This window comes from Podarcis cretensis (genome assembly GCF_951804945.1).
Source record: "Podarcis cretensis genome assembly, chromosome: 2".
In the NCBI taxonomy this organism is placed as follows: Eukaryota; Metazoa; Chordata; class Lepidosauria; order Squamata; family Lacertidae; genus Podarcis; species Podarcis cretensis.
The window spans coordinates 118,087,394-118,114,499 of record NC_137171.1 but is presented as its reverse complement, the minus strand read 5'-3'; the positions used below and the strand labels follow the sequence as shown (position 1 = coordinate 118,114,499).

General features: G+C 46.0%; 2 protein-coding genes across 5 annotated transcripts in view; one reads left to right on the top strand and one right to left on the bottom strand.

Annotated features, from left to right (window-relative positions):
- LOC307205645 (adhesion G-protein coupled receptor G4-like) overlaps positions 1-9,389 on the bottom strand; it is a 53,251-nt gene extending 43,862 nt beyond the window's left edge. Inside the window, exons 1-4 of one of the 4 annotated variants that reach the window (XM_079958299.1) lie at positions 9,246-9,389; positions 8,481-8,622; positions 3,583-4,206; positions 967-1,038 (exon numbers count right to left, since the gene is read on the bottom strand). In XM_079958299.1, the coding sequence (XP_079814425.1) occupies positions 967-1,038; positions 3,583-4,206; positions 8,481-8,577 (793 nt within the window). In that variant the 5' untranslated portion in view covers positions 8,578-8,622; positions 9,246-9,389. Of the gene's footprint in view, positions 1-966; positions 1,039-1,299; positions 1,368-1,656; positions 1,685-3,582; positions 4,207-8,480; positions 8,623-9,245 lie in introns of those variants that run through there. The other 3 variants (XM_079958300.1, XM_079958302.1, XM_079958301.1) reach the window with 3 other exon arrangements.
- A 7,177-nt stretch (positions 9,390-16,566) lies between these two features.
- LOC307208573 (uncharacterized protein) lies at positions 16,567-26,659 on the top strand. The gene is made up of 4 exons (XM_079963314.1): positions 16,567-16,672; positions 20,528-21,523; positions 23,736-23,835; positions 25,408-26,659. The coding sequence occupies exons 2-4, from the start codon at positions 20,666-20,668 to the stop codon at positions 26,151-26,153; spliced, it is 1,704 nt and encodes a 567-aa protein (XP_079819440.1). The 5' UTR covers positions 16,567-16,672; positions 20,528-20,665; the 3' UTR covers positions 26,154-26,659.
- The last annotated feature ends 447 nt before the right edge of the window (positions 26,660-27,106 follow it).

Sequence of the window (27,106 nt, the reverse complement as noted above, 5' to 3'; positions counted from 1 at the left end):
TCAGTTTCCATTTCAAAGCCGCGGCGCGCAGCTCTACGTCTCAACCCTAGACCGCTGAAGCTCCATCTGAATCTCCTCCCCCTCGACACCAGTTCAAGACCCTAGCCTTGCTCCACCTCCTCCTTTGCTCCTTTCTCCTCTGGGTCCTCCTGCCTGCTGGGGTGTCGCCCTTTCTGGACTCTTCTGATGCTGATTCCCCGGATTCTTCCCCCTGCTTCCGGCGTGCTTTAGGACCTGGCTCCCAATCCGACCTCCCTGCTGTCCTGCGCTCCTGTACATTTGAACTTGGCGCGCGCGCCCAGCCGGCAACCTTCCTCCTGACCGTTACACTGCTCCTGTCACTGCTTCCCCCTTCGGGGGGGTTAGCTGGGTCTGACTTCCCCTCCGTTCCCTCACTCAGCGATAGGGGCGTGGTCAGCCCTGCCTCATCTTCTCTCCCCACTGGAGTGGAAGCCGGCCCTGACACATGGGACTCTTCCCCCCCGCTACGCCCTGGTGGGGAAGCTGGCCCCGATCTCCAGCTGCTGCTTTGGGAGTCGCCGCTGGCCCCTTGCTTCTGGTGCGTCCTTCCCGGGACCCCCCTTGCCCTGGCCATCGGTGCCCCCTTCTGGGAATCTTCCGAATCGCTGGAGAAGCTCATGGAATCTCTCGGCCCACTGTCATACTCCCCTACGCTGCCCTCGGATTGTTCCCCTTCGCTCTCCGCTTCCTCTCTCCCCTGTGCCTCTGCTCCTGAACCCCTGACAAGTGGATATAAATTTAGCAAATAATCGTAAGAAGACCCAGCCAGGGTCCTGCTACCTCCCTGTAAAGCAGGACTTGGGACTGGGCCATTGGCCATGCTGGGTGCAGGGGCTGATGGGAGTTGGAGCCCAACACCTGCAGGGCCACAGGTTCCCTGTCCAGGGCCAGCTGCCCATTAGGCAAGGTTTTAACCTGGATCACCCCATTCTATTCGCTACGTACCTGTGACTGAGGGGTCAGGGGCTTTGCTTGTCAGTGGTGGAGCTAAAGATGTATAGTTAAAGTCACGTGACCCTGTTGAAAAGAGGGAGAAATGCACAGAGACGAATAAATACAAGATTGAGAAATGCATAAATACGAATAAAGACAGGGTTCACCAATACACCATTCATATGGATGCCAACTCTTTGAAAATACCAAGATCTTGAAGTCTGAGTAATAGGTTAATGAAAGAATGCTTTTAGATATCTCTGGAGCCCAACTCTGGTGCAGGAGAGGAGGACAGTGTCATAAAAAATATGACATAAAAATATGGGAACTGCCTTAGGTCCTAACCTAGGAGGGCGGCCATTCACAACAGGTAGATGTTTCGCGGGTGGCCTAGGGCTTGCCGATCAGAAGGTCGGCGGTTCGAATCCCCGCGACGGGGTGAGCTCCCGTTGCTCGGTCCCTGCTCCTGCCAACCTAGCAGTTCGAAAGCACACGAAAAGTGCAAGTAGATAAATAGGTACCGCTCCAGCGGGAAGGTAAACGGTGTTTCCGTGCGCTGCTCAGCTTTGTCATGCTGGCCACATGACCCAGAAGCTGTCTGCGGACAAATGCCAGCTCCCTCAGCCAATAAGCGAGATGAGCGCCGCAACCCCAGAATCGGTCACCACTGGACCTAATGGTCAGGGGTCCCTTTACCTTTACCTAGATGTTTCATGTCATTCAAAAATAGATTAAATAGGTGTGGGGCAAGAATACAGCTTTCTATGGCAGGGAGTTGTTGAGATGGAATAAAACCCCACACCTTGAACCCCCTACAAGTCCCCTGACGGCTATTTCCTGTGATTCTCATGAAAGGGCTGTGACGAGAGGTGCCTTTCGGTGAACAGCAACAGGACCTCAGAGGGGCTCTTATCTGCTGGCCAGTCATGCGCTCCAATAAACTCAACCACCTGCTTGTTGTTCTCCTGCTTTCTCCTTATTCCCCATTATCTGTTCCAGGTACTATCAGCTTTTCATAAATTTCAGGTTGTCAAAAACAGCCATAAAAGGCAAAGGAGGAAATTTATAGCTTGTGCAGAAGTTCCCACACGCCACAGCAGAGATTTCGCACGGCAGATTAATGAATAAAGCTTTACTGCTCTGTCTCCAACCCGGATCTCAAAAGCTTAGTCAGAGAACTTGTCCACACTGGAGTTAGGTGGGTTTGCACTGGCCTGTCTCCTCATTGACATAGTGACGTACACCCCACCCTAATTTCGTCCCAAGGCTCATCCCCCTACGCTGCTTGAATTAGGGTTTTGAAAAAATCCTGGCCATTTTGGATTTCCCAAGGATTAGCCCCCCACAATAAAGTTGTGATTCCTGCATTGAGAAAGTTGGACTAGAGGGTGTTTGGGATCCCATACAATTCTATGATTCTGTGATATGATTCTAAAGGGTGGAAGATCTGGGATAGTGCTGGCATGGGAAGGGAAATTCCTCTGCACTGATGGGGAGGCAGGCTGGTGTGAATCTACTTTCAGCTCCAGTGCAAACAAACCCCTAGATAACAAAGCATTTGGTTGCATGCCACCAACTTCCTAGGATGGGGAACAAGAGGCCAAAGATGTCTGTGCTTGAGCGTTTTGGCTGATGCTGGAAGCTGGCGAGACAAAGGCTTGTCTTGCTTTGTGTGCTGGACCCAAAGCTGTGGCTTGAGGATCTCCCTGGGAATCTAATGGGAAACAAGATCCACTGCAGGATTAATGCTGTGAGCCCTTCCACCCCATGTTCAGGTTGTAAAGGTAAAGGACCCTTGACCGTTTAGTCCAGTTGCGGATGACTCTGGGGTTGCGGCACTCATCTCGCTTTACTGGCCGAGGGAGCTGGCATTTGTCTGCAGACAGCCTCCGGGTCATGTGGCCAGCATGACTAAGCCGCTTCTGGTGAACCAGAGCAGCATATGGAAACGCCGTTTACCTTCCCGCCGGAGTGGTACCTATTTATCTACTTGCACTTTGACATGCTTTCGAACTGCTAGGTGGGCAGGAGCAGGGACCGAGCAACGGGAGCTCACCCCGTACATATGGGCAAATAACACCATATACCCTAAAGATGGACGCAGGTGGCGCTGTGGGCTAAACCACAGAGCCTAGGACTTGCTGATCAAATGGTCGGCGGTTCGAATCCCCGCAACGGGGTGAGCTCCCATTGCTCGGTTCCGCTCCTGCCAACCTAGCAGTTTGAAAGCACGTCAAAGTGCAAGTAGATAAATAGGTACCGCTCTGGAAGGAAGGTAAACGGCGTTTCCGTGTGCTGCTCTGGTTCGCCAGAAGCAGCTTAGTCATGCTGGCCACATGACCCGGAAGCTGTACACCGGCTCCCTCGGCCAATAAAGCGAGATGAGCGCCGCAACCCCAGAGTCATCCGTGACTGGACCTAATGGTCAGGGGTCCCTTTACCTTTTTTACCCTAAAGACACCATAGTCTCCGCCAAACTTCATTCCGAGGAAACTGAAACCTGGGTGAGTGCAGGCAGCCCTGAGGCTCAGACATTGGGGTGTGCGCGTGAAAACGTATTGTTCAAAATGATGGGCGCAAGCAAGATGGAGGAGGCTTCTGCGCAGGCTCTGTTGGCATGATACTCACCGCAATCTTGGCGATGGTCGGACTCAAGTGTTGCGCCGTTCAAGGACCAGTAATCGCCTTCCCAGCTAACGACATCTCCAGAGGAACACTTCTTCATCTGCTGCTCCTCCAGCACGGAACGCCACATTTGGAAATAATGCAGGGTGCCCACGAAGCGGAAGGGCGAAACCATGTCTTCAGCCTGCTTCTTGTGGAGGCAGCCAATCACAAAAGTCCCATGAGGCTTCAGGCGCTTGTGCCTGACGTGAGGGAGCTCTATGCTCATCATCCTGCCCCCATCATGGAAGACCTCGAGCAAGCTCTTGTTCCCGTCCCACACACAGCACATCTGGTGCATCTTGGGGACCATGATATCTTCCCCCAAATCAACCAGGGTGCCGAAAAGGGACATTTGCAGGGTATAGTTATTGGCAAACAAAGCCAGCTCCACATCTTTGGGGTCTCTGGAGGAACTGCTGATGTCATAAGAAAAGGCCGCCCAAGTGCCCACACTTTTATTAGTCTTGCTCAGATAGATGCACACGGTAAATATGTGCAAGGCTTGGGAAACGCGGCCGGCCAAGGAAGGGTATTTCTGTGTCTGTCCAGACAGGACCAGTTGCTTCCCTTTCAGAGAAGCAGCTTCTGTTCATGACATGGGTAGCAAGAGAAATAAGAGAAGAGAATGAGGACATTTTTTGATCAATCCATCAGCTGCATAGCCTAGCCTTCCCTAAGCCAGTGCCCTGAATGTATCATAGAATCATAGACAAAACAAAAAAATTCCTTCCAGTAGCACCTTAAAGACCAACTAAGTCAGTTCTTGGTATGAGCTTTCGTGTGCATGCACACTTCTTCAGATACACTGAAACAGAAGTTTCCAGACCCTTCTATATAGTGAGAAGGTGGGGAGGGGTATTACTCAGAAGGGTGGTGGGAATGGGTGATTGGCAGATAGCTGTGATGAGCCTGTTGACGACTCTTAACGACTGCAATAGGTCTTACAGGAATCAAATGCCAACAGTGTCCTTCAGCTCTCTATATTGGACAAACAGGCCAGACCTTACGCCAAAGAATAAACGGACATAAATCGGACATCAGGAATCACAAGAGAGAGAAACCAGTAGGAGAACACTTCAATCTCCCAGGACATTCTATACAAGATCTCAAAGTAGCTGTTTTACTACAAAGGAATTTCAGAAATAGACTGGAAAGAGAAGCTGCTGAATTGCAACTTATCACCAAACTTAAAACCATGGAGAGACCTGGTCTGAACAAAGACCTTGGATTCTTATCTCATTATACATGACAAAGCCATTTTTCACCTTTTCACCCCTTGCTTTTTCCTGTAAGACCTATTGCAGTCGTTAAGAGTCATCAACAGGCTCATCACAGCTATCTGCCAATCACCCATTCCCACCACCCTTCTGAGTAATACCCCTCCCCACCTTCTCACTATATAGAAGGGTCTGGAAACTTCTGTTTCAGTGTATCTAAAGAAGTGTGCATGCACACGAAAGCTCATACCAAGAACTGACTTAGTTGGTCTTTAAGGTGCTACTGGAAGGAATTTTTTTGTTTTGACTATGGCAGACCAACACGGCTACCTATCTGTAAATAGAATGATAGAGTTGGAAGAGACCACTAGGGCCATCGAGTCCAACCCCCTGCCAAGCAGGAAACACCATCAGAGCACTCCTGACATATGGTTGTCAAGCCTCTGCTTAAAGACCTCCAAAGAAGGAGACTCCACCACACTCCTTGGCAGCAAATTCCACTGTCCAACAGCTCTTACTGTCAGGAAGTTCTTCCTAATGTTTAGGTGGAATCTTCTTTCTTGTAGTTTGGAACCATTGCTCTGTGTCCGCTTCTCTGGAGCAGCAGAAAGCAACCTTTCTCCCTCCTCTATGTGACATCCTTTTATATATTTGAACATGGCTATCATATCACCCCTTAACCTCCTCTTCTCCAGGCTAAACATGCCCAGTTCCCTTAGCTGTTCCTCATAAGGCATCGTTTCCAGGCCTTTGACCATTTTGGTTGCCCTCCTCTGGACACGTTCCAGTTTGTCAGTGTCCTTCTTGAACTGTGGTGCCCAGAACTGGACACAGTACTCCAGGTGAGGTCTGACCAGAGCAGAATACAGTGGCGCTATTACTTCCCTTGATCTAGATGCTATACTCCTATTGATGCAGCCCAGAATTGCATGGGCTTTTTTAGCTGCCGTGTCACACTGTTGGCTCATGTCAAGTTTGTGGTCAACCAAGACTCCTAGATCCTTTTTCACATGTACTGCTCTCAAGCCAGGTGTCACCCATCTTGTATTTGTGCCTCTCATTTCTTTTGCCCAAGTGCAATACTTTACATTTCTCCCTGTTAAAATTCATCGACCAGCAACCTGCACCAGCCCCAGTCAGTACAGCCCCAATCCGTTCAGAAGTTTTTAAGATTAAGCACTATATAAATCCTTTTAAATAAAATATGTAAACTATCTGGAGCACACCTGGCTGGTGTGTGTGTGTTCTGGGGCAGCCAGTGATATTTACAGAGATCCATGACAGTTGAAATATAAAGCATAACAAATGAAAAATTAAAAAAACGTTGCACAATACAAACGTAGTGACTGAAGTGCAAAAAAAAGTGCTTTCACATAAACTCTGAACTGGAGGTGATGGACCAGGAAAGAGACTCCCTGAGGTTATAGTGGGTGGCCCAATGAACAGGTTGACTGCCACTTTCAAAATGCTATTCTACAAATCCATGATGTGACCCCTTTTGGAATATACTGTGTACAGTGGTACCTCAGGTTACAGACGCTTCAGGTTACAGACTTCGCTAACCCCGAAATAGTACCTCGGGTTAAGAACTTTGCTTCAGGATGAGAACAGAAATCGCATGGCGGCAGCAGGAGGCCCCATTAGCTAAAGTGGTACCTCAGGTTAAGAACGGTTTCAGGTTAAGAACGGACCTCCAGAATGAATTAAGTTCTTAACCAGAGGTACCACTGTACTGTGTTCTGTTTGCCTCGTCTCAAAAAGGGTCTTGTGGACTTGGAAAAGGTCCAGTAAAGGGCACCCCCAAAAATGATCAAGGGCATACTGTGATCCTTTATGGGAAACACCCTGAGGGTATAGGATGGTATATAAATCCAATAAATAAATAATAAAAATAATCATTCCTCCACAAAGTCCTTCTTCATGCAGTACAGAGTTAAATTATGGAATTCCATCCCCCAGGAGGTAGTGATGGTCGACTACTTGGATGGCTTCAAAAGGGGGTTGGACAAATTCACGGAGGAGACTCAGCCCCCTCATGGTTTCTTCCCAGGATGGCTCTGCTCTGCCTCTGCACTCGGAGGCAGCTGGAAGCCACCTGAGGGAGAAAGCTTGGAGTTGCTTAAGAAGAAGAGTCTGGATTTGATTTCCCGCCTTTCACTCCCTTTAAGGAGTCTGAAAGTGGCTAACATTCTCCTTTCTCTTCCTCCCCCACAACAAACACTCTGTGGGGTGAGTGGGGCTGAGAGACTTCAGAGAAGCGTGACTGGCCCAAGGTCACCCAGCAGCTGCATGTGGAGGAGCGGAGAAGCGAACCCGGTTCCCCAGATTACAAGTCCACCGCTCTTAACCACTAGACCACACTGGCCCTGCGGCCCATCTAGTCCAGGATCCCTTCTTCATTATTATTAATCACTGCAGGTGGCGCTGTGGGTTAAAGCCTCAGCGCCTAGGGCTTGCCGATCGAAAGGTCGGCGGTTCGAATCCCTGCGGCGGGGTGCGCTCCCGCTGCTCGGTCCCAGCGCCTGCCAACCTAGCAGTTCAAAAGCACCTCCGGGTGCAAGTAGATAAATAGGGACCGCTTACCAGCGGGAAGGTAAACGGCATTTCCGTGTGCGGCTCTGGCTCTGGCTCTGGCTCTGGCCAGAGCAGCGATGTCACGCTGGCCACGTGACCCGGAAGTGTCTCCGGACAGCGCTGGCCCCTGGCCTCTGAAGTGAGATGGGCGCACAACCCCAGAGTCTGTCAAGACTGGCCCGTACGGGCAGGGGTACCTTTACCTTTACCTTACTATTCATTTGTTCATTTCCCACCCGATACCCTAAGGTCACAGGGCAGGTTACAACACTGCAAGGCAGGGCCGGATTTAGGTTTGATGCGGCCCTAAGCTGCTGAAGGTAATGGGGCCCTTTATATGTCCAGCTGTCCTTTCTCAACAACGAATTGTTGCTGTTTTTTGTTTTGAATAGAGTGGTACCTCTGGTTGCGAACAGAATCCGTTCCGGAGGCCCGTTCACAACCTGAAAAGAACGCAACCCGCATCTGCGTGGGTTGCGATTCTCCGCTTCTGCGCATGCATGTGATGTCATTTTGCTTGTCTGCACATGCGCGAGCGGAGAAACCCGGAAGTAACCCTTTCCGGTACTTCCGGGTCGCCGCGGGACACAACCTGAAAACGCGCAAACTGAAGCAAACGTAACATGAGGTGTGACTGTACAGTGGTACCTCGGGTTAAGTACTTAATTCGTTCCGGAGGTCCGTTCTTAACCTGAAACTGTACTTAACCTGAAGTACCACTTTAGCTAATGGGGCCTCCTGCTGCCGCTGTGCCGCCGGAGCACAATTTCTGTTCTCATCCTGAAGCAAAGTTCTTAACCTGAAGCACTGTTTCTGGGTTAGTGGAGTCTGTAACCTGAAGCGTAAGTAGCCTGAAGCATATGTAACCCGAGGTACCACTGTATATGTTATATGGTAATTTATGGACCTAATAGGTATCTAAGGCCATTTGCATGTCACCAAAGATGTATTTTATCAAAGTAATTGTTGAACTGGAATACAATTAAGAAGAAGTATATTAATAGTGAACGGGCCCTCGTACTCCTGAATTTGTAGGCAAATGAACAGAAGCACTGGGAAAACCTTTACCTGACAGAAGGAACAAGCCCACAAAGATGACGACCAGGCTGCAGAGGATCTTGTCTGAAGAACTTCCAGCTAAACTCCCCATTCGCCCTCTCATCATCTAGACACGCTCTGAAAGGCAGAAGGGAATTCCGCGAGGCACTTTCTGGAGTAGGGAGGGACACATGGAAGAAGAAGAGGTGAGGCTTGCTCGATTCTGGATCAAATCAAAGCTCTCTTGGCGAAACTGGATTACTTGTGCATGTTAAGGGGGATACAACCATTTCACACTTCTAGAACCAAATCACAGCTAACCTTCAAAACTCAATTTTTGCAATGCACATCTTCAGCCAAACTGTATGTACAGAAATGTGTATATTTGGGAGAAACGTGGATTAGAAATGTGGCCTAATTAAGGAATGCAGTACTATGTGAGATCATCACTCCTCAACCTCCAGGGCATGGGAAGTCACCCAAAGATTTATAATTTGGCATAAAATTTGGACTGTTTGATTGTATTATAATTTGGAATGTTTTTAATGTGATTTTTATTGGATTGTTAAAATGGCAAACAATAAATATTATTATAAAAAAGAAAGAAATGCATAGTTTGTGTAGACCACCTTGAGCTAAATGGTCTAAGGCTATTAGGGTCAACGGCAGCCTTGCATTTTAATATCCTCCTTAACCAAGTTCTTGCACATTTTTTATTCGCTTATTCAATTCATTCATGTCTAAATGAATTCATTACAAGACACTTTGCAAAGATTCAAAAACAAGACCACTTACCTAACAAGGAAGCCACTAATAAGATCTCCTGTGTTATTTTGCCAGCTCTAGTCCCTTCTGCAGGCCATACAAATGAGCTACTTGCCAATTTGTGTTTTCCCTTTTTTTGCAGAAAGACAATTTCAATGCCGCTCTAGTGTTGCAAATGGGACCCTCCCTGCTAGTGTGAAGAAGGACTTCCCCTTATAGGCTGGCAGGAGATCCACAGGCCAAGTGATCTGCCCTGCCCACTTTATATTTTACAACACTTGCTGCCATTCTCTGTCCTCCCTCTCACTCTGCTTTTTAACTATGGGCTCATTTTCTTCCTCCCCTTTTTATGGGTAGCAGTTATCTGTTATCTACCGAGATTTTAAAGATAAGAATTACCATATTTTTCCATGTCTAAGACTAGGGTGTTTTCCCCCAAAAAAGTTAGGTTTAAAATTGGGGCTTGTATTATACATGGAGGGCATCTTATACACGGAAAAATGCAGTAATTCTGTGTGACGCTGACCTGCAATTAGCTCCATGGATCAGAGATACTGGGAAACTAAAGAGCACCAAGTCAGAAATTCTCCAAGGGATGAGAGGAGGGGAAGAAATTCAGCTCATGTTTGGAACCAAAGTTGCCAAATTCACACTTTCTGAAACAATGTGATAACTGGAATGAAGTTATATGGCTTTAGCAGAAATGTTATGAATTAAGTACAAATAGATTGTTAATGCATTAAAGGGAAAAATAAGGTTAGAATATGTTAAAATAAATTACAGGACAGAAAACAGAGGAAGATGGAAAGGAATTGCTGAAACAGTTAACTGAAGTGGAATACAAAAAGGGAGGTGTGAGGAGGTCGCTGAAACAAGTGAATGAAAGATAAGATTTTGAAATTATTGTATGTGTTTTTAATTGTTTTGTTTTGTTTTGTTAATTCAATGTTTTATGTAGTGTTTTTTGTTTTTGTAATGTATTGTATTGTATTGTTTAATTTTCTTTCTTTTTCTTTGTAATCTTTAAACTGTTAATAAATATTATTTTTTTTAAAAAAAGTGAAACAATGTGATAACCAAAACACACCCATTCTTCTCATATTTGCACTTCTCTGAATTTTGCAGTGCTGTTCACCAACAAGCCAAAGTTTACAAAAAGCATCTATTAGGCAAATGTATATGCGCTGTGGGTTAAACCACTGAGCCTAGGACTTGCTGATCAGAAGGTCGGCGGTTCGAATTCCTGCGACGGGGTGAGCTCCCGTCATTCAGTCCCTGCTCCTGCCAGCCTAGCAATTCGAAAGCACGTCAAAGTGCAAGTAGATAAATAGGTACCGCTCCGGAGGGAAGGTAAACGGCGTTTCTGTGCACTGCTCTGGTTTGCCAGAAGCGGCTTAGTCATGCTGGCCACATGACCCGGAAGCTGTCAGCCGGCTCCCTCGGCCTATAGAGCGAGATGAGCGCCGCAACCCCAGAGTCGATCACGACTGGACCTAATGGTTAGGTGTCCCTTTACCTTTACCTATATGTAAATTGAATGTATTAGTGAAAGTAGCATACAAAAATGCATTATACTGGGGGAAATCGCTTGAAATGATGTTCGTGTTAGTCAAAACAGCACACACAAAAATGTGCTGATTCGGAGAAATCCACACTAAAAGGTTGGTATCTGAAGAAGTGTGCATGCACACAAAATCTTATACCAAGAACAAACTTAGTTGGTCTCTAAGGTGCTACTGGACAATTATTTTATATTTTTATATATATTACACTAAAATGCTGCAGAATTCCTATGAGGGTTTCTGAAAAGGAGGTTTGAAGCAGGCAACCTGAGGTCTGTGGGTCAGATCCGGCCCAATCGCCTTCTAAATCCGGCCCGCGGACGGTCTGGGAATCAGCGTGTTTTTACATGAGTAGAATGTGTTTATTTAAAATGCATCTTTGGGTTATTTGTGGGGCCTGCTTGGTGTTTTTACACAAGTAGAATGTGTGCTTTTCTTTAAAATGCATCTCTGGGTTATTTGTGGGGCATAGGAATTCGTTCATTATTATTATTTTTTCCAAAATATAGTTTGGCCCCCCACAAGGTCTGAGGGACAGTGGAATGGCCCCCTGCTGAAAAAGTTTGCTGACCCCTGGATTGCTGCAAAAATGTAGAAAACCAGATTTAAGAGTGGGAAAACCAAGAACCGAAGGGAAATGAAATTGGAAGAACCTCATCCCCACTCCTGCTGCAGGTGAGGCGCAGACAGGACAGCTGAGAGTTAACAATGAGAAGAACCACCCCTTATACCTGACCAATGCCCTTCCTTTGTGCCTCACCCTTATCTACCCCATCACAGTCTGCCCAAACCTCTTCTTCCCCTCCCACCACACCTCCCCCTCAACCAGGGTGGATAAAAATCAATGATTTAAAAAAATAAAATCAGATTTTTAAATTTAAATCAGATTTATTTTAATTGGATTTTAAAAATAAAATGCACTTGGAGGAAAAATATTTCTAAATATAGTTTTCTATTTAAGTTACATTATAGTCCAAAGGCTATTCATCAGGAAATAAGGATTTGTTTTTACTTTTTTCAGTCTAAGTTTTTGGGGTTTTTTAAATTGTTTAACCACATCAGTTAAGAAACATGGATACATATGCTATCATGTTGTTATTTTAGTTAAATAAATTGTTATTAAGGAAATTATTGTTTTTCTCCTTCCAATAAAGTGCAACAGAAAAGTTGTCCAAATATAAACAGTTAACTTATTAAGCCTCACAATAACTTCATAAATATCTGTCTATGTATTTCTAACAGTATAAACAAATCAGTAATTTTTGATATAACTGTAAAAACTACCCTGAAAATTTATTTTTCCAAAAATGAAACCTTCATCTGGTTGTAAATATTAAGATTATACCAGCAAGAATGAGTCTTTCTGTAAAATAATGATTTAAATCAAGTCTTACTGACTAGTGATTTAAAGCGTGATTTAAATCAATTGGATTTAAATCAAATCCACCCTGCCTTCAACCCCTTTTAAAGCACCCCTCTCCTTTAAACATTGATCCAGTGGTGTTTTTAATGGAGAAAGGAAGGCACTTCAGTTTGCCATATCACACTCTGAAGCACCTCCCTCCCTCCTTTGAAAGGGTCACCTGGGCCACCTACTCCAACTGCTCTTACTTGCCTACCTGCTATTTTGTCACCACACAGGAGTTATCATGGCCACCTGCTGGGGGCATTGCAAATGACAGCATGATGACAACATTACAACTTTATGATATAGTAAGATCATATTACGTTTTCAAGGTCTTTCTGCAATTATGAGGGCTAGAAGCTTGGGTTTCTTAGGCTGATTCTCAGAAAAGCTTCCAGATCCCCATGTACTCTAAATTAAGGCAGACACTTCAAGCTGTTAAACTGTTCTACTCTGCAAAGTTTAACAGATTGGGTAGTACTGACCTCTGACCGCCAACCTTTACGGTGTTTAACAACCATAGAAATACCAATGTTAAGTTACATATATGCTCATAAAATGTAATCTTGCCAGAAAGCTGTAACAAAGATTAGATTAGAGTAATAAAATAAAGGAGATTTGAATGGGCGAGATTAACAGCATCTCAGTGACACATTTGTGGTTGTGTTTTTGTTTTTTTAATAAACTCCTGTACTTTTCCCAGCTCCATGGGAGAAATTATTGGCAAGGCCATAAAATGTTGAGGAAAGCTGTTCCAGTTGGATTCTTTCCAGCCACATCGCTTGCATATCTCCCTATGGGAAGAGGTGAGCCCTGTGAGTCTTGTCATCTGTTTCACAGTGGATGGACCAGGAGAAGAAAAAACACAGAGAGGAAACACTGGGAACTGTAATGTCTACTCTGACAGGCGTTTCATGGAGGGAATCTCTCCCAACCCTACCTGGAGATTCCGTAGGCATAACCCAATAACACGCCCCCCGGAAACAGCCACATTTTATTTATTTTTTTAAGAATAATTTTTTATTAACCGACCAATCACATCAAATCAAACCAAATTACATAAATTCCAAATTACACAGCCGAATTTTAAATTTTTGTTGGGGGTACCCATATTTCAAGTTCCGAAGGGATCCAATCAACTTCTTGCTTCTTACTGCTGTTTTAATGTCCACAAATCTAACCTTATGATGTTCACAGTACTATCCAGTCCTTTCTTCTTATTTTTCCACATCTCTTGTTGTTATTTTCATATATTTTTCCTTTCTCTTTGTGACCTCTGATAGTCTCCGCAAGCTGATTAGAACAGTTTGTAATCCTGCGTGGATATATATTTTTTTTATCCAGTAGCCATATCCAGACGTTTTCCATATAACATCACTTCCATACATCAAAACAGTCTTAGCGTCATTAATCTTCACCAATCTGCCTCCTTTCTCAAAACCTCTGAGGAGATTCACTAGGAATGTAGTCTGAAAACAAGTCCGTTCTTCCTCCTGGCTATAAAGCCTTTGGCAAGATGGCGACTCCAAATTAATTGCTGCGCCATTCCCAAAAGCTTTTATTGCTTCTCGGTCTCCATACAGCATACTTTTGGTTAAAGTTTATCTCCACACAGACCTTAATCATCCTGCTTGGGTCAGTTCAACCGACGGTTCTAATGAGGAGGGTTCTTGTAAATCACATAGAAGGAAAGTAAAAAAGGTTCCCCCCCCCCATTCAGCCCCGTTGTCAACATACCCCGCCTTTGGTGTATCTTCATCGTAAAATATTCCTGTTTCTCCAGCCCGTCGTCTTCTTTCACAGAGGTCACTTAAATTAGCAGACTTCACTCCCCTTCTTCACTTGAAATATGTGCATTTGCTTCTTTTGTAATTAATTATTCCAAATTGCTGCAACTAGTGCGCGATCAGAGACAGCGTCCAGGAGTCCACACGGGGGCATTCTGCCTAGGGCCCTCACCCCCTTCTTTCGAATTAGGGGGTGATTTATGGGCACAGCAGGCAAGGGCAGTGTTCCCCATTTCCTTGGGGCAACAAGGGAGGCTGCCTACTCCCATAACAGCCTCTTAATTACCCGTGTGGGTCGGAGAGATGGTATTGTGGGCCATCTTCCAATGCGCCCCCTAGTGGACCCCCAAAAAACAGCCACATTTTAAAAGGGTATATAGGATGTTGATCAGGTCAACCGAAGGCCTGGTAAAAAAGGAACCGTTTTTGCCAGACGCCTAAAGGTGTTTAATGAAGGTGCCAAGCGAACTTCCCTGGGAGGAGAGAATTCCACAGAAAGGGAGCCACTGCAGAGAAGGCCCCGTTCTCGTGTTGCCACTCTCCGGACCTCTCAAGGAGGCGGCAGACAAAGGAAGGCCTTGGAAGATGATCTCAGGATCCGGGTAGGTTAATATGGAAAGAGGTGGTCCTTGAGGTACTGCGGTCCTGAGACGTTTAAGGCTTTATATAGGTCAAAACCAGCACTTTGAATTGGGCTCGGAAACTAAACTCCAGTGCAGTCGGACCAGGATGGGTGCAATATGCTCAAACCATCTTGCTTCGATGAGCAACCTGGTTGCTGAATTTACTGTGTTTGATGTTTTGATTTGCTGGAAGCTGCCCAGAGTGGCTGGGGCAACCCAGTCAGTTGGGTGGCATGTAAATAAATTATTATTATTATTATTATTATTATTATTATTATTAAGCAACTCAGTATTGTCCACACTGACTTCCAGCAGCTGAACAGGATTTCTGACAGGGAGTCTTTACCCAACCTTGAGTCCTACCTAGAGATGGGGCCTTCTGCAACCAACTCAGATGCTCTGCGACTCAGCTATGGCCCCTTCCCTTATCCTAAATCACAACTGTTATGTACTAAAGTTCTCACCCTGGGCCAGTAGGGGGATACTGTAGATACTTTTCACTCAGGTCCACATATGCAAATAAGGGATTGAAAGTGATGTTCAGTGATTGGATAGTTTCAGAAAGTTACTACAGTTACGTTGTACTGGAGCTCTATATAAGCAGGCTGACTGAACCCTTCAGTTCTGTTGTGTTCTGGCCTGTGAATAAACAAGAGCTATTTGAAGAATCGCTGTGTTGTCTGATATGTTCACCCACAACTTAACAACAACCTCAAACACATCCCTGATGCCGGGAGACTTTGGGATTATTGAGTTACGCCTCTCTCCTCTTCTTGGGATTACTGATTTACATCTCTCTCTTGCCCTTCCAGTCTCTCGGGCCGCTTCTGCAAGAAATCCTCTGCCAGGGCCACCACCTGGGCACAGGTCTCAGGCCTGCCTTCCCTGACCCAGCTCCCCAGCTCCTGGGGAAGGACCAGAAAGAACTGCTCCAGGATCAGAAGCTCCACGATTTGCTCCTTGGTCTGCCTCTCCGGCTTCAGCCATCGGTGGCAAAGATCCCAGAGCCGCCTGCAAACCCCTCGGGGCCCCTCGGCCTCCTGGTAGCAGAGCTGCCGGAAGCATCGCCGCCACGTCTCCCTACTGGAAAGATCCTCTCCGGGGGTTTCTTCCTTGACCTTCTCATCATCACCTTGTGCTTGGTGGACGCCTTCCAGTGACTTCCTTTCCACCTCTCCTCGAAGGGACTGACCAGTGTTTGCCACATCTTCCCTCAGGGCCGGAAACAACTTTGTATCTCGCAACAGCGCGGGATCTAAACGTGGCGAGGTGGCCAACTCAAAGCGAGGGCACTCCACTGCCTTTAGGAATTCCTGCCACTGCGCTTCCCACCTCTGTGTCTTCAGCATTGTCTACAGGCACTGACTGGCAGCTCCTCTCCAGGGTGAGAGTTGGGGAGCATTCCCAGCCCCACTTGGCGATGCGCTAAGGACTGACCCATGGGTGCTTTAGTTGAGATCCCTGTGTTGCAGGGGCTTGGACTAGATGACCATTGGATCTCCTTCCAACCCTTCTCTTCAATAATTCTATGAACTCCTCGCTGACTCTGACACAGTGAATCTGCAGTTCTGCTCAGATGCCCCACAATGGAGGCTGGCCCATTAGGGCAACCCAGCATCAACCTCAGCCTGCCCTCAGCCAGCCCCTGGCCAGCGATCTCCTTCCTTTAAAGCCATTCCAGGGGGTGGCCCTGCCAGTCAACCTCCTCCTCTTCTTCAGCGTTGCCTTTGCAGAGCTGGGCAAGGAAGAAGATGGGTGGCTCAACTAGAATTGTTCGGTTCCGCTGATCATCGGCTCTCTGGCGCCACCTACTGTCGGGCTCCCTGCCCTCCGTCCTATCATTTCCGATGGACATTAGCCGCTGCGGCTTATTACCATTTTTCTCCTTTTTGCTTCCAAGGGTGGCCCTTTAAAAGGGTTAAAACCACAGAGCACTGATTCCCAGAGAAGCCAAGAAATTTGAAAAGGAGGAGGGGGGCGGACTGTACATACTGCAAAGTCCCTTCCTCCTCCAGCTCCTAGCTAAGCTTGTGCTGTGGAGCTATTGTTGTGTTTTCCTTGCTGCAGAGCTGAGGTGGGGGTGAGTTTGAAAGGCTGGAATAGGACCTTTCAGTTGCAACAAATAAATTCCAAGGGTAAAATTTGCACTGGCCCATTCGTAGGATTATGCCACCTTTTAAAATAATAATAATTATAATAATTAAATTGATCTGCTCTTTGCAATCCAAGCGTTACAAAATGAATTAGGATCTGTCAAGGCTCTCACTGCAACCTCATAGGAATTTACCTAGTTGCTTTAAAATTCGCAAATATTTTCCTGTGCCTTTATGCCACACCATAACTGCTGCGGGGGAAGGTGGGATTAAAATCTCCTCCGTTTGATTGCTATTGTGTCCACACGCCCCTTTTGTTTTATATATATATATCGCCAGGATTCTCTGTTCTTTAGGACTCCTTCTACAATATGTATCATTTGATGCCGTTTCCATTGAGCTGGCTGTGTTTTCATGCTTTGTGGCCGGCCCCCTGATATGTTGACTTAGAATTAATTTTATTAATAGCTGCAAATGACACGTGCCCTTTGGGGATGAGAATCCTAGACTGCAAGAATCCTATACACACCTGGGAGTAAGCTCTGTTGGAAATGGCGGGGTTTACTCCTGAGAAAACCTGGATAGGATTGTGATGTTAGTGCTCTCTGTTGGGATTTAAGTTTTATGTTTCCGGACAGGTGTTCAATCTGTGCCAAAGGTGCGCAGGTGACGTGGGAGAGGGCTCCTGCGCCTTTAAATGGGTAAAGAAGGCAAACATTTTTGGGGTGCTAAATTGGATCCGGAACACACATATGTTTCTTGATGCCTTTTGAAGAGAGCCTGTCACTGTAGACCACCCTGGTCTGACTCCCCACAAGGAGTCCTGTTTAAACAGCTGCCCATGAGGACTAGGATCTTGTTTTCTCTTGAAGGGGACCCTAGCTCAGTGGCAGAGTATTGGCTATGCATACAGAAGATGTCAGGTATAGCACTTCTAAGGTACGAAAACATTGATAGTTTATTGATTCAAATAGGAGCCATTTATATATGGAAACCATTTCTCGTCTATCAATTCAAGCAGAAGTTTCTGGTATGTTCTCTGCATGTGGCACAAGCTGGAAGTTTCTAGCTGGTTTGCAAATTTCCATTCTGCTAAGAAGCATGCAGATGCTATTTTGCCTGTGAACCTTAACATGTTTCTCAAGGCCGAGATGTTTTCAACTGCCTATTATTAATTTACAGGCTGGGAATGACTGGTTTCTCGCTTCCGTTCGTTCCGTCTATCTCTTCTCTTCAGTTTGTTTCTCTCATTGAGTGCATTGTACATAAGTACATTAAGTTTAAGGTTTCCGTTTTTACTGTTAAACCGCAACTGGATTTTAAAGAGTTTTTCTGCTATCCAGGGATCTGGATCTTGTTATGTGAATTTGCCATAGTAAATTTTGCTAATGAACTTGGCTGCATTTGAGTCATTTTTTGAAACCACATGTTGTTTTGGAATCTGCGCTGCTTTTTTTACTCTGCTACAATTCATGCCCTGGGACAGAAAATCCCTGGCTCAATCAATCCCTGGTGGCATTTCTAGGTTCCCATTTTGAAACCCTGGAGAGCAGCTGCTAGCTAGGTAGACCAGTAGTATTGACTCTGTTCATCCCTATTTTCTATCTCACTATGTGATATACCATAGTTCTTTTAGATCTTATTTTTTTGTTTGTGTCTCCCGTATCCTTGTACTGTTTGATATACTCTAGTGCTTTGCATGTGACATTATTATTATTATTATTATTATTATTAATATTAATCTTTCCAGGAGGGCCTAGATAGCTCAGTTGCTTAGAGTGTGATGCTGATAATGCCAAGGTTGCAGGTTCAATCCCTGTATGGCACAGCTGCATATTTCTGCCTTGCAGGGGGTTAGACTAGATGATCCAAGAGGTCCCTTCTGTCTCTCTGATTCTGTGGTGATTCTATGATTTAGTTGCTTCTTACCAAGTTCTCCAAGTGGCATGTTTAAAAACAGAAACACATACCATGATAAATTCACGAGGAATCATAGAAAATAATAATAATAATAATAATAATAATAATAATAATAATAATAATAATAATAATAAATAATCTTATGCTTAACACCAAAAAAACCAAAGAACTCATAATTGATTTTAGGCGAAAGAAAAGTGTATTTTTACCATTGCACATAAATGGCGAGGAGGTGGAGAGGGTTGGTAGTTTTAAATACCTGGGCACTTACATCTCTGAGGACCTCTCATGGACTGCAAATATTAATATGGTTGTGAGGAAGGTACAGGGGAGGTTGTATTTCCTGAGAATGCTCAGAGGATTGAATCTATCTCAGCACCTACTTCTGTCCTATTATCATAGTACCATTGAGAGTGTCTTAACCTATAGTATATTATCGTGGTATGGGAGCAGCTCTGGAATGGATAAAAAAGCCTTACAGAGAATAATTAAAATTGCCCAGAATGTTATTGGGCTCCAACTACCAACCCTGGATGAGATCTTCACGTCTCGCAGCTTGAAGAAGTCACACAATATCCTGAGAGATCCCACCCATCCTGCTCACAACCTCTTTGAACTGTTGCCTTCGGGCAGAAGATATAGGACAATGAAAACACGAACCACACGCCTTCTGAATAGTTTCTATCCAAGAGCTCTGATTGCACTAAACAATGATCTCAGGGCCAGTTGTAAGAAATAGCAAGCAGTGAGTAGTAAGGAATGAGATAGGTTTTAGGTTATGCTATGCTTCTAATAGGTTGTGTTATATTCTGGATTATGTATGTTTTAATAGATTATGTCTGAATAGGATGAGAGTGTTGGAGATACGTGCAAATGTGTATGTGAATCCGGTCTTGGGTGTTTGATTTTCGTTGTTGTGTATACTGTGTATATACGGACAATGACAATAAATTTATCTAAATCTAAATAAATACCCTGCCCCTCCAGCTGGGTTTCCCCAGCCACTCTGGGTGGCTCCCAACATGACAAAACATGAACCATAAAAAACTTCTAAAAGTCAGGTAGTTGTTTATTTCCTTGACATCTGATCAGAGGGTGTTCCACAGGGTGGGCGCCACCACTGAGAAGGCCCTCTGCCTGGTTGTAGAGCTGGAGGGCGGATCATCTAAGCCCAACGCTCTTGCAATGCAGAATATGCAGCTGCCCATATGGGGACCAAACCTGCCAACTTTGGCTTTATCAGCACCAGGCTCTAACCAAACTGAGCTGTCCAGCCCTTAAAACAACATTAAAAGGCTAAATAATATAAACATTAACATAATATAAAGTATAAAATATAAAATAAAATAATTTATGCCCTAAAAGACAGTCTGAATTTTTTTGATATTATGATATTTAAAAAATGTATAAGTCATGCCCAGGGTACTAATGGTACAATTCAGAAACAGAGCATTTCTTGAAAAGTAATCAAACTCCTGATTTCTTGCTCATTCTGTGCCTGAAATATTAAATATTTGGGAATTTAGCAAACATAAAAGAAATTCATTTTTTAAAAAAAGTAATGGGGGGAGGGAATGTAAATGTTTGCTGTATTGACTTTTCATATGGTATTCTGCATGAGCCCAGAACTTGCTGTCGGTGGCAGAACTTAGTATTTCAGCTTTCATTTCTTGGGTTGGGGAGGGGGACCAAATTTTGGTCCCTTATGACCCTGAAGAAATAGGCTTGAAAGTGAGGCATGGTCTGGGAGAATCAGGAACTGGGATGTCTAGAATCAAAATAAAATTACCCCCAAAGGATCTGAGTTTTATGTGCTCTCTGTCATTCTTGTGTATGTTTTATTCCTTAAGAAGACACCTGTTGAACCAACCTCTATTGTTACCGGCTCAGAAATAAATGAACCCCTCAATTATATTTTTCAGAGACCCTTGTGGATTCTGCTGCTGGGGCTAGCCTGGGATAAGAACCCAAGTAAACTCAGAAAGAAGATACTCCCCCCAAAGCTTCTTGTTTGTGTGTTTGAGAGAGGCGAATTGGAGTAAAGCCTTGGCCCGAGAAAAATGGCTGCCGAGCAAGGGATTCTGGGAGATCTGGTTCCCCGGTTCCAAGCCGGGCTACAGCCAGGGGAGGAAATGTTGCAGTGTGGACTCCTGAGCCCCAAACCGGAGGAAGAATTGGAGGGAAAGAGTGAAACGTCTCCCAGCATCCCAACCGAACTTCCCCAGAGAATGACGTCCCCGCACATCAAAGAGGAAGCCGACGAAGGTTTGGCACAGCAGTGGGAGCCTCGGTGGCAGCACTTCCCACGGGAGCCGCGGCCCTTTCACACAATCTGGGGGGGCGCGCCCTCCCCCTGGGGCCATGCCGAGGCTTCGCCCTCTCCTTTCCAGGGGTCAGGTCATGCTGGCGGCCTACCCAGAGGAGAGCGGGCAGCCCAGCCGTGGCCTGGCCCCAGCAGAGATGTTCAAGGGGCAGGTGGTGGGCCGCTAGCCGACGGTGAGGCAGCCTGCGGGAAAGTCAAGGAGAAGGCGTCCCCGGATGAAGAGGCCGCCGACACGGAGAAATGCCGCCGGCGGTTCCGGCACTTTGGCTACCGGGAGGCTGGGGGCCCCCGCGAGGTCTGCAGCCGCCTCTGGTTCCTGTGCTACCAGTGGCTGAAGCCCGAGAGGCGCACCAAGGAGCAGATCCTGGAGCTCCTGATCCTGGAGCAGTTCCTGGCCGTCCTGCCGCCGGAAGTGCAGAGCTGGGTGAAGGATCGCAACCCAGAGACCTGCGCCCAGGCGGTGGCCCTGGCAGAGGACTTCATGCTGAGGCAGGAAGAGGAGCCCCTGGGGGCAGACGGCAAAGTCCCCCAGCCTCTTGAAGCAGGAGAGAAGGGTTTTGGGGCGCTGTTGCCTTTGCAACATATGGAGAAAGTGGTATGGATCCGCCTTTCCCCTCTGCTCTGCCTCTCCATCCCTCCAACTTCCCCTCTTCTTCTCATTTTCCCTGCCCGGACTTCCCTTTTGCTCCAAACCGAAATTGTCTGTTACCTAGACTAGGATTTTTCAAATCTTCTAGTCCCAGGCCTCACTTGATGGGCCTGGAGATTTCTGGGATAGATCTCAGAAATAAATGGTGGCGGATGGAGGCAGAGTTGGGTATAATCAGCAGGGAAGGAATCAGATCATTTTCTCCTGCTAACCCCTCTTTGCCAGTTGCTAAATGCCTTGCCAAAGGATCTTCCTTTGCCGTGTATGCACTTTCACAGCACATCCACCTGCCCCCTCCACAAAGAATCATGGGAACTGTAGTTAGTGCTGGGAATTATTTGCCACTCACAGAGCTTCAAGCAACAGTTCCCAGGATCCTTTGAGGAGGAAGTGTGCTCTAAACCTACACAGCCCTTGTGGCAAGGAGTTCCGTAGCTCAGCTCAGGTATTAGCTCTGGGAAGTGTTGTGACTCCAGGTTGGTGGCTCGTATTACCTCTTGTGGGTGCATGTGCCACAGTTTTAACCAATCCAGCCATGTGGATATTGAGAGAGTGCAGATTCCTGAGCTCAAGCTATCCTAGTCCACAAACAGCTGAAACTAGCAAACTAAGGGGGGGGGGGGTTGTATTTGCCAACTAAAGAGGAGTGGCAAGTTAAACTGTTTGAGTACACAGAATTCGTGATTATGACAGAAAAGGTCAGGGACCGATCGACCCAAAAGTTTAAAAAAGAATGGGGCATCTATAGACTATATCTAAAAGAACATTGTCCCCACATCAAATCTTTAATATGCTTTGATTAACTCTTGTAATAACTCAAGTTAAAAGGAATATAAACAACATGCAATATTGTTTAAGCTTATTGAAAAACAGATGCAGTTAACAAGGAACTAAAAGAACTACGCAGAGGAGGGCGGAAGTCATCAGGCGGAGAAGAAATTTATTTTTATCGTTTTCAATATATTTTGTCTTATTTGGTATTGGTGGTGGGCTGCTTGTTAATAGTTTTGTGTTTTAGTGTTGCAAGCGGATTGGATGTATTGTTTATAAACCAATAAAGAATGAGGTGAGGGGGTGGATTCCTGAGGCCAAGCTATCCTAGTCCATGAACAGCTGAAACTAGCAAACCAAGGAGGGATTGTATTTGCCAAGCCCAGTTACCAGCTGAAGGTAGACCCCATGTGTAATGCGTTGCTGTTATCCATTTGTGATTATGGCGATACCTTATCTTTCTCAGGGGTTCGGTTCCAAGACCTATGTGTGTACATGAAAAAATAGAAAATATTTCTATACGCAGCTGGTGTAGTGAGGGAGATAGAGAGCACCCTCAACACTCCCAAAGCCACTGCGCTCCTAACAGGACATGCCGGGCAGGTGTTGCCCAGAAAGCAAGACTGAGAGCTGAAAACCTCTTTTTTGCACCAGGTCTACTTGGGGTTACGGGTGCGAAAAGAGCTTAAACAGCCTCGGTCCAGTATACCTGAAGGGGCGTCTCCACCTCCTTCATTCTGCCCGGACACTAAGGTCCAGCGCCGAGGGCCTTCTGGCGGTTCCCTCGCTGCGAGAAGCCAAGTTACAAGGAACCAGGCAGAGGGCCTTCTCTGTAGTGGCACCTGCCCTGTGGAACACCCTCCCACCAGATGTCAAAGAGAAAAATAACTACCAAACTTTTAGAAAACATCTAAAGTCAGCCCTGTTTAGGGAAGCTTTTAATGTTTAATAGGTTATTGTATTTTAGTGTTTTGTTGGAAGCCGCCCAGAGTGGCTGGGGAAACCCAGACAGATGGGCGGGGTATAAATAATAAATTGTTGTTATTATTATTATTATTATTATTATTATTATTATTATTATTATTAAACTCTCAGCCTTGCTTGCCAGGCAATGCCCTCTCAGCATACCAGCTCTGGGAGTGCTGGAGATGCTCTTGCTAGATCTCGCAGGACAACTCGACTTCTTGCGAGAGCATCCCAAGCAATCCCAGAGCCAATATGCTGAGCAGGCCTTACCTGAGAACCAAGCTTAAAATCTCTCTTCGCACCCAATCCCCTTGAGTTGCACAGTTTCAGCCGTATACTGTTTGGTTTCGCACAAGTCATTTGAGCGTAAAATGAGGCGCTGCCATATTCTGCCCTGGCTATGCCCTTTGTGTTGTTCCAGGTGTCTGGGCTTCTGGCGGAGGTCTGCCTGTATTCTTCCAAAGCGAGAGGCACCTTCAAAACGGACGAGCAGGAGAGCGGCAGAGATGCTTCTTTGCAGGGTAAGCGTTTATGGCGCCTCAGTGGCTCTCGCTGCTGCCACCTTTCCCAGAATGCCTTGCTCTGAAGGAAGACGCACACGCCTTGACCCTTTCTCAGAGCCAGGCAGGGAGGCAGGGGGTGAGAAGCGCTAGCTGCTGCTGTTCCTGCGGCTGCTATGACGGCAGAAAGGAATAAAATGTAAACGATGTGAGGAAGAAGAGAGAAAGGGCTGCAGCTCCCACTGCCCATCTGAGCCAGCACAAACTCTTATTGCCACGACGGTGTTGGCCTGAAACAGGGTGTGTGGCCTGCCCCTGTTGCTCTATCTGGCTAAAACACAACTTTTTCTTTTCTTCTATTTTTTTAAGACGTAATTTTTTATTGATTTCCAAATTTACTTCTATTTCAGTGTACAATTTTTCTAAAATTTTGACTTCCCACCTTTACGCTCATGATGGTTTTATTCCTGTCTTATACCTGCTGCTTTGTTTGACATACTTTAATCTAATACAATTATCATGTCTTCCACTTATCATTGTTTTCTTTTTAAATTTTCTTTCTTTCTTTCTTTTATTTATTTATACCCCGCCCTTCCCGGTTCAGAAAACCGGGCTCAGGGCGGCTAACAACAAATTTAAAAGACTTGATTGTAATACAACATAGAAGCAGCATACAGTATAAAAGCATGAATAACAATAAAATTCAAAGTTCAAAAATCAATTTGGGGGAAATCCATCCAATAAACATTAGATAGTCGCCAGGGCTAGCTGGCTGAATTAGTCCTACTTGGGCCAGCAAGGAGGCCAGGGGAGAATTAGCTGTGGGATCCCAGAGCTACTAATCTTCATAAAAGGGGAGGGGGAGGGAAGAGAAGGGAAATAAAAAATCAGGATGAATTCAAATTAAAGGCCAGGCAGAATAACTCTGTCTTACAGGCCCGACGGAAGGAGGTTAAATCCTGCAGGGCCCTGGTCTCATGGGACAGAGCATTCCACCAGGTCGGAGCCATCACTGAGAAGGCCATGGCCCTGGTGGAGGATAGTCTGACTTCCTTAGGGCCCGGGACCTCTAAACTATGGTTATTTATGGACCTTAAGGTCCTCTGCGGGGCATACCAGGAGAGGCGGTCCCATAAATATATTTTTATTCAGTTTTACATAAGAAATTTAAATTCTAACAAATCATTCACCTCTTCATTAGGATTCCCTGAATCTTTTGACTTCCCTCTGCCCTTCCGTGGTTCCCCCCAACTGCTTATCTTATTTTTTCTAATTTGTTTTTAAAAAGCAGTAATAATTTTTTCCATGGTTTTTCGTACATTACAAGCATTGCATTGCTCAAACCCTGCCAAAGTTTTTAGTTGTTTACAGTGTTCTCTTAAGTACATTACAATTTTTTCCCTTTCCTTCTTAAAATTCTTCTCTTCCTGGTTTCTGATTTTCCCAGTCAATTTTGCCATTTTGGCATAGTCCATCATCTTCATCAGCCATTCCTCATATTCCACTTATCACTGTTTTCAATCTGCTGCTCATAATTCGAACCCTGCCCATGTTTTCATTTGACTCTATTTTCTTTTCTTTTTATTGATGCAGATCTTCCAGCAGATAATTTGCCAGAGAGGGAGGCCTCGGCCGTTTTGCCCCAGGAAATCCCGAGACAAGAGGATCCGTTGCGAGACTGCGGGAGGGACTTTGGTGCCGGTTCGGACGTGGCTGAGCGCGAAGACGCGCCCCCTGGCCTGAAGCCTCACAAATGCTCCGAGTGCGGGAAACGGTTCTATCAGATTTCCCACCTTAACAGGCACCTGAGAATCCACACCGGCGAGAAACCGTACAAGTGCCTGGACTGCGGGAAAAGTTTCACGCAGGGCTCCTGCCTGCTGGGTCACCAGAGGATCCACACGGGCGAGAAAGCCTACTCGTGCTCGTACTGCGACAAAAGCTTCATTTGGAGCTCAGGGCTCCACCAGCATGAGAAGATCCATCTGGGCGAGAAACCTTACAAGTGCTTGGAGTGCGGGAAGAGCTTCCACCGGAGCTCCGCTCTCACCGACCACGTGAGGTCCCACACCGGGGAGAAGCCGTACACCTGCTCCGACTGCGGGAAAGGCTTCAGCCAGCACTCCAACCTCATTGTGCACCGGCGGGTCCACACTGGGGAGAAGCCGTACACCTGCTCTGTTTGCGGGAAAAGCTTCACCCGCACGGCGTTGCTCATGGCGCACCTCAGGATCCACACAGGAGAAAAACCCTACAAATGCTTGATCTGTGAGAGGAGCTTCCGGGAGAGGCCAGCTCTTACGAAACATAAGAAGGTCCACATGAGAGAGAATTTGTAGCGCGTCTGGACGTTTGAAGAAAGCTCTGCATGGGCTCTCCTTTCTGGGCATAACGTAGCTTTTTGCAGTCCTCAGCCGTTTCACACACGGCCACACCATCAAGTTAAAAGTGGTCTTACACTGCTTGAACAGCCGCGGCTTCCCTCAAAGAATCCTGGGAACTAGTTTGTTAAGGGTGCAGGGAGTTGAAGCTCAGTGCTGGGAGTTGTTAGCTGTTTCCTGACCACTCTCAGCACCCCATAACAAGCCGCAGTTCCCAGGATTCTTTGGAGGAAGCAGTGTAAGAGAGTTTTAAATGGGTGGTGTGAATGGGACCTTAGAAATGGCTGATAGGTCAAAGCTGCTGTGATGTCATGGAATGGTTTCTGATCAGTCGGGGAAACTGTCACTAATTGTACTTTGATAAGAGCAAAGGGAAGGGAAGAGTAAGGCCAACATAACTAGGTGGGGAAAACCAAGAAACCATTGGATGCTGGAAAAGAAGTTTTTGAGAGTTGTTTGTTGTTGTTTCGGGGGTGGGGTGGGGCTTGAGGGGCGAAGAGCCAAAATGCGAGTGAGGCCAAACATGTGGTGTCTGAGCACTGAATTTCACATAATAGCTTTCAGCTCACCAGCTGCATCTTAAGCTGCAGGTGCCATGTACAAAATATTTGACAGAAGGTGGTACCCAGCAAACTCGCACGCTGAAGAGAACAACCTCCTGATGTTGGAAATCCCAGTGCAGAGAGGCTGGCCTGCTCCTGAGCCCTTCTTGCCTGATTTTCCATTTACAGGGTTTTTCTTCCCTACTGATTTTTTCCAGTGTTACAATTCTATCCAAACTCAGGGACTCTGAAGAGCTGCTCAGAAACACCTGTCACACAAAATAAAGTTGGGATTGGTTGGTTGTTGTTGTTTTTGAGTGAGTAGAGGAAAGCAGTTCATTGTGGAAATGTTTGTAATGGGTTCAGGCA

Excerpts from the sequence above, each read along its gene's own strand:
- LOC307208573 (XM_079963314.1), top strand. The coding sequence starts at position 20,666 with ATGGCTGCCGAGCAAGGGATTCTGGGAGATCTGGTTCCCCGGTTCCAA. Across the intron at positions 21,524-23,735 it reads TGCAACATATGGAGAAAGTG|GTGTCTGGGCTTCTGGCGGA; the intron begins GTATGGATCCGC and ends GTGTTGTTCCAG. Across the intron at positions 23,836-25,407 it reads CAGAGATGCTTCTTTGCAGG|ATCTTCCAGCAGATAATTTG; the intron begins GTAAGCGTTTAT and ends TTATTGATGCAG.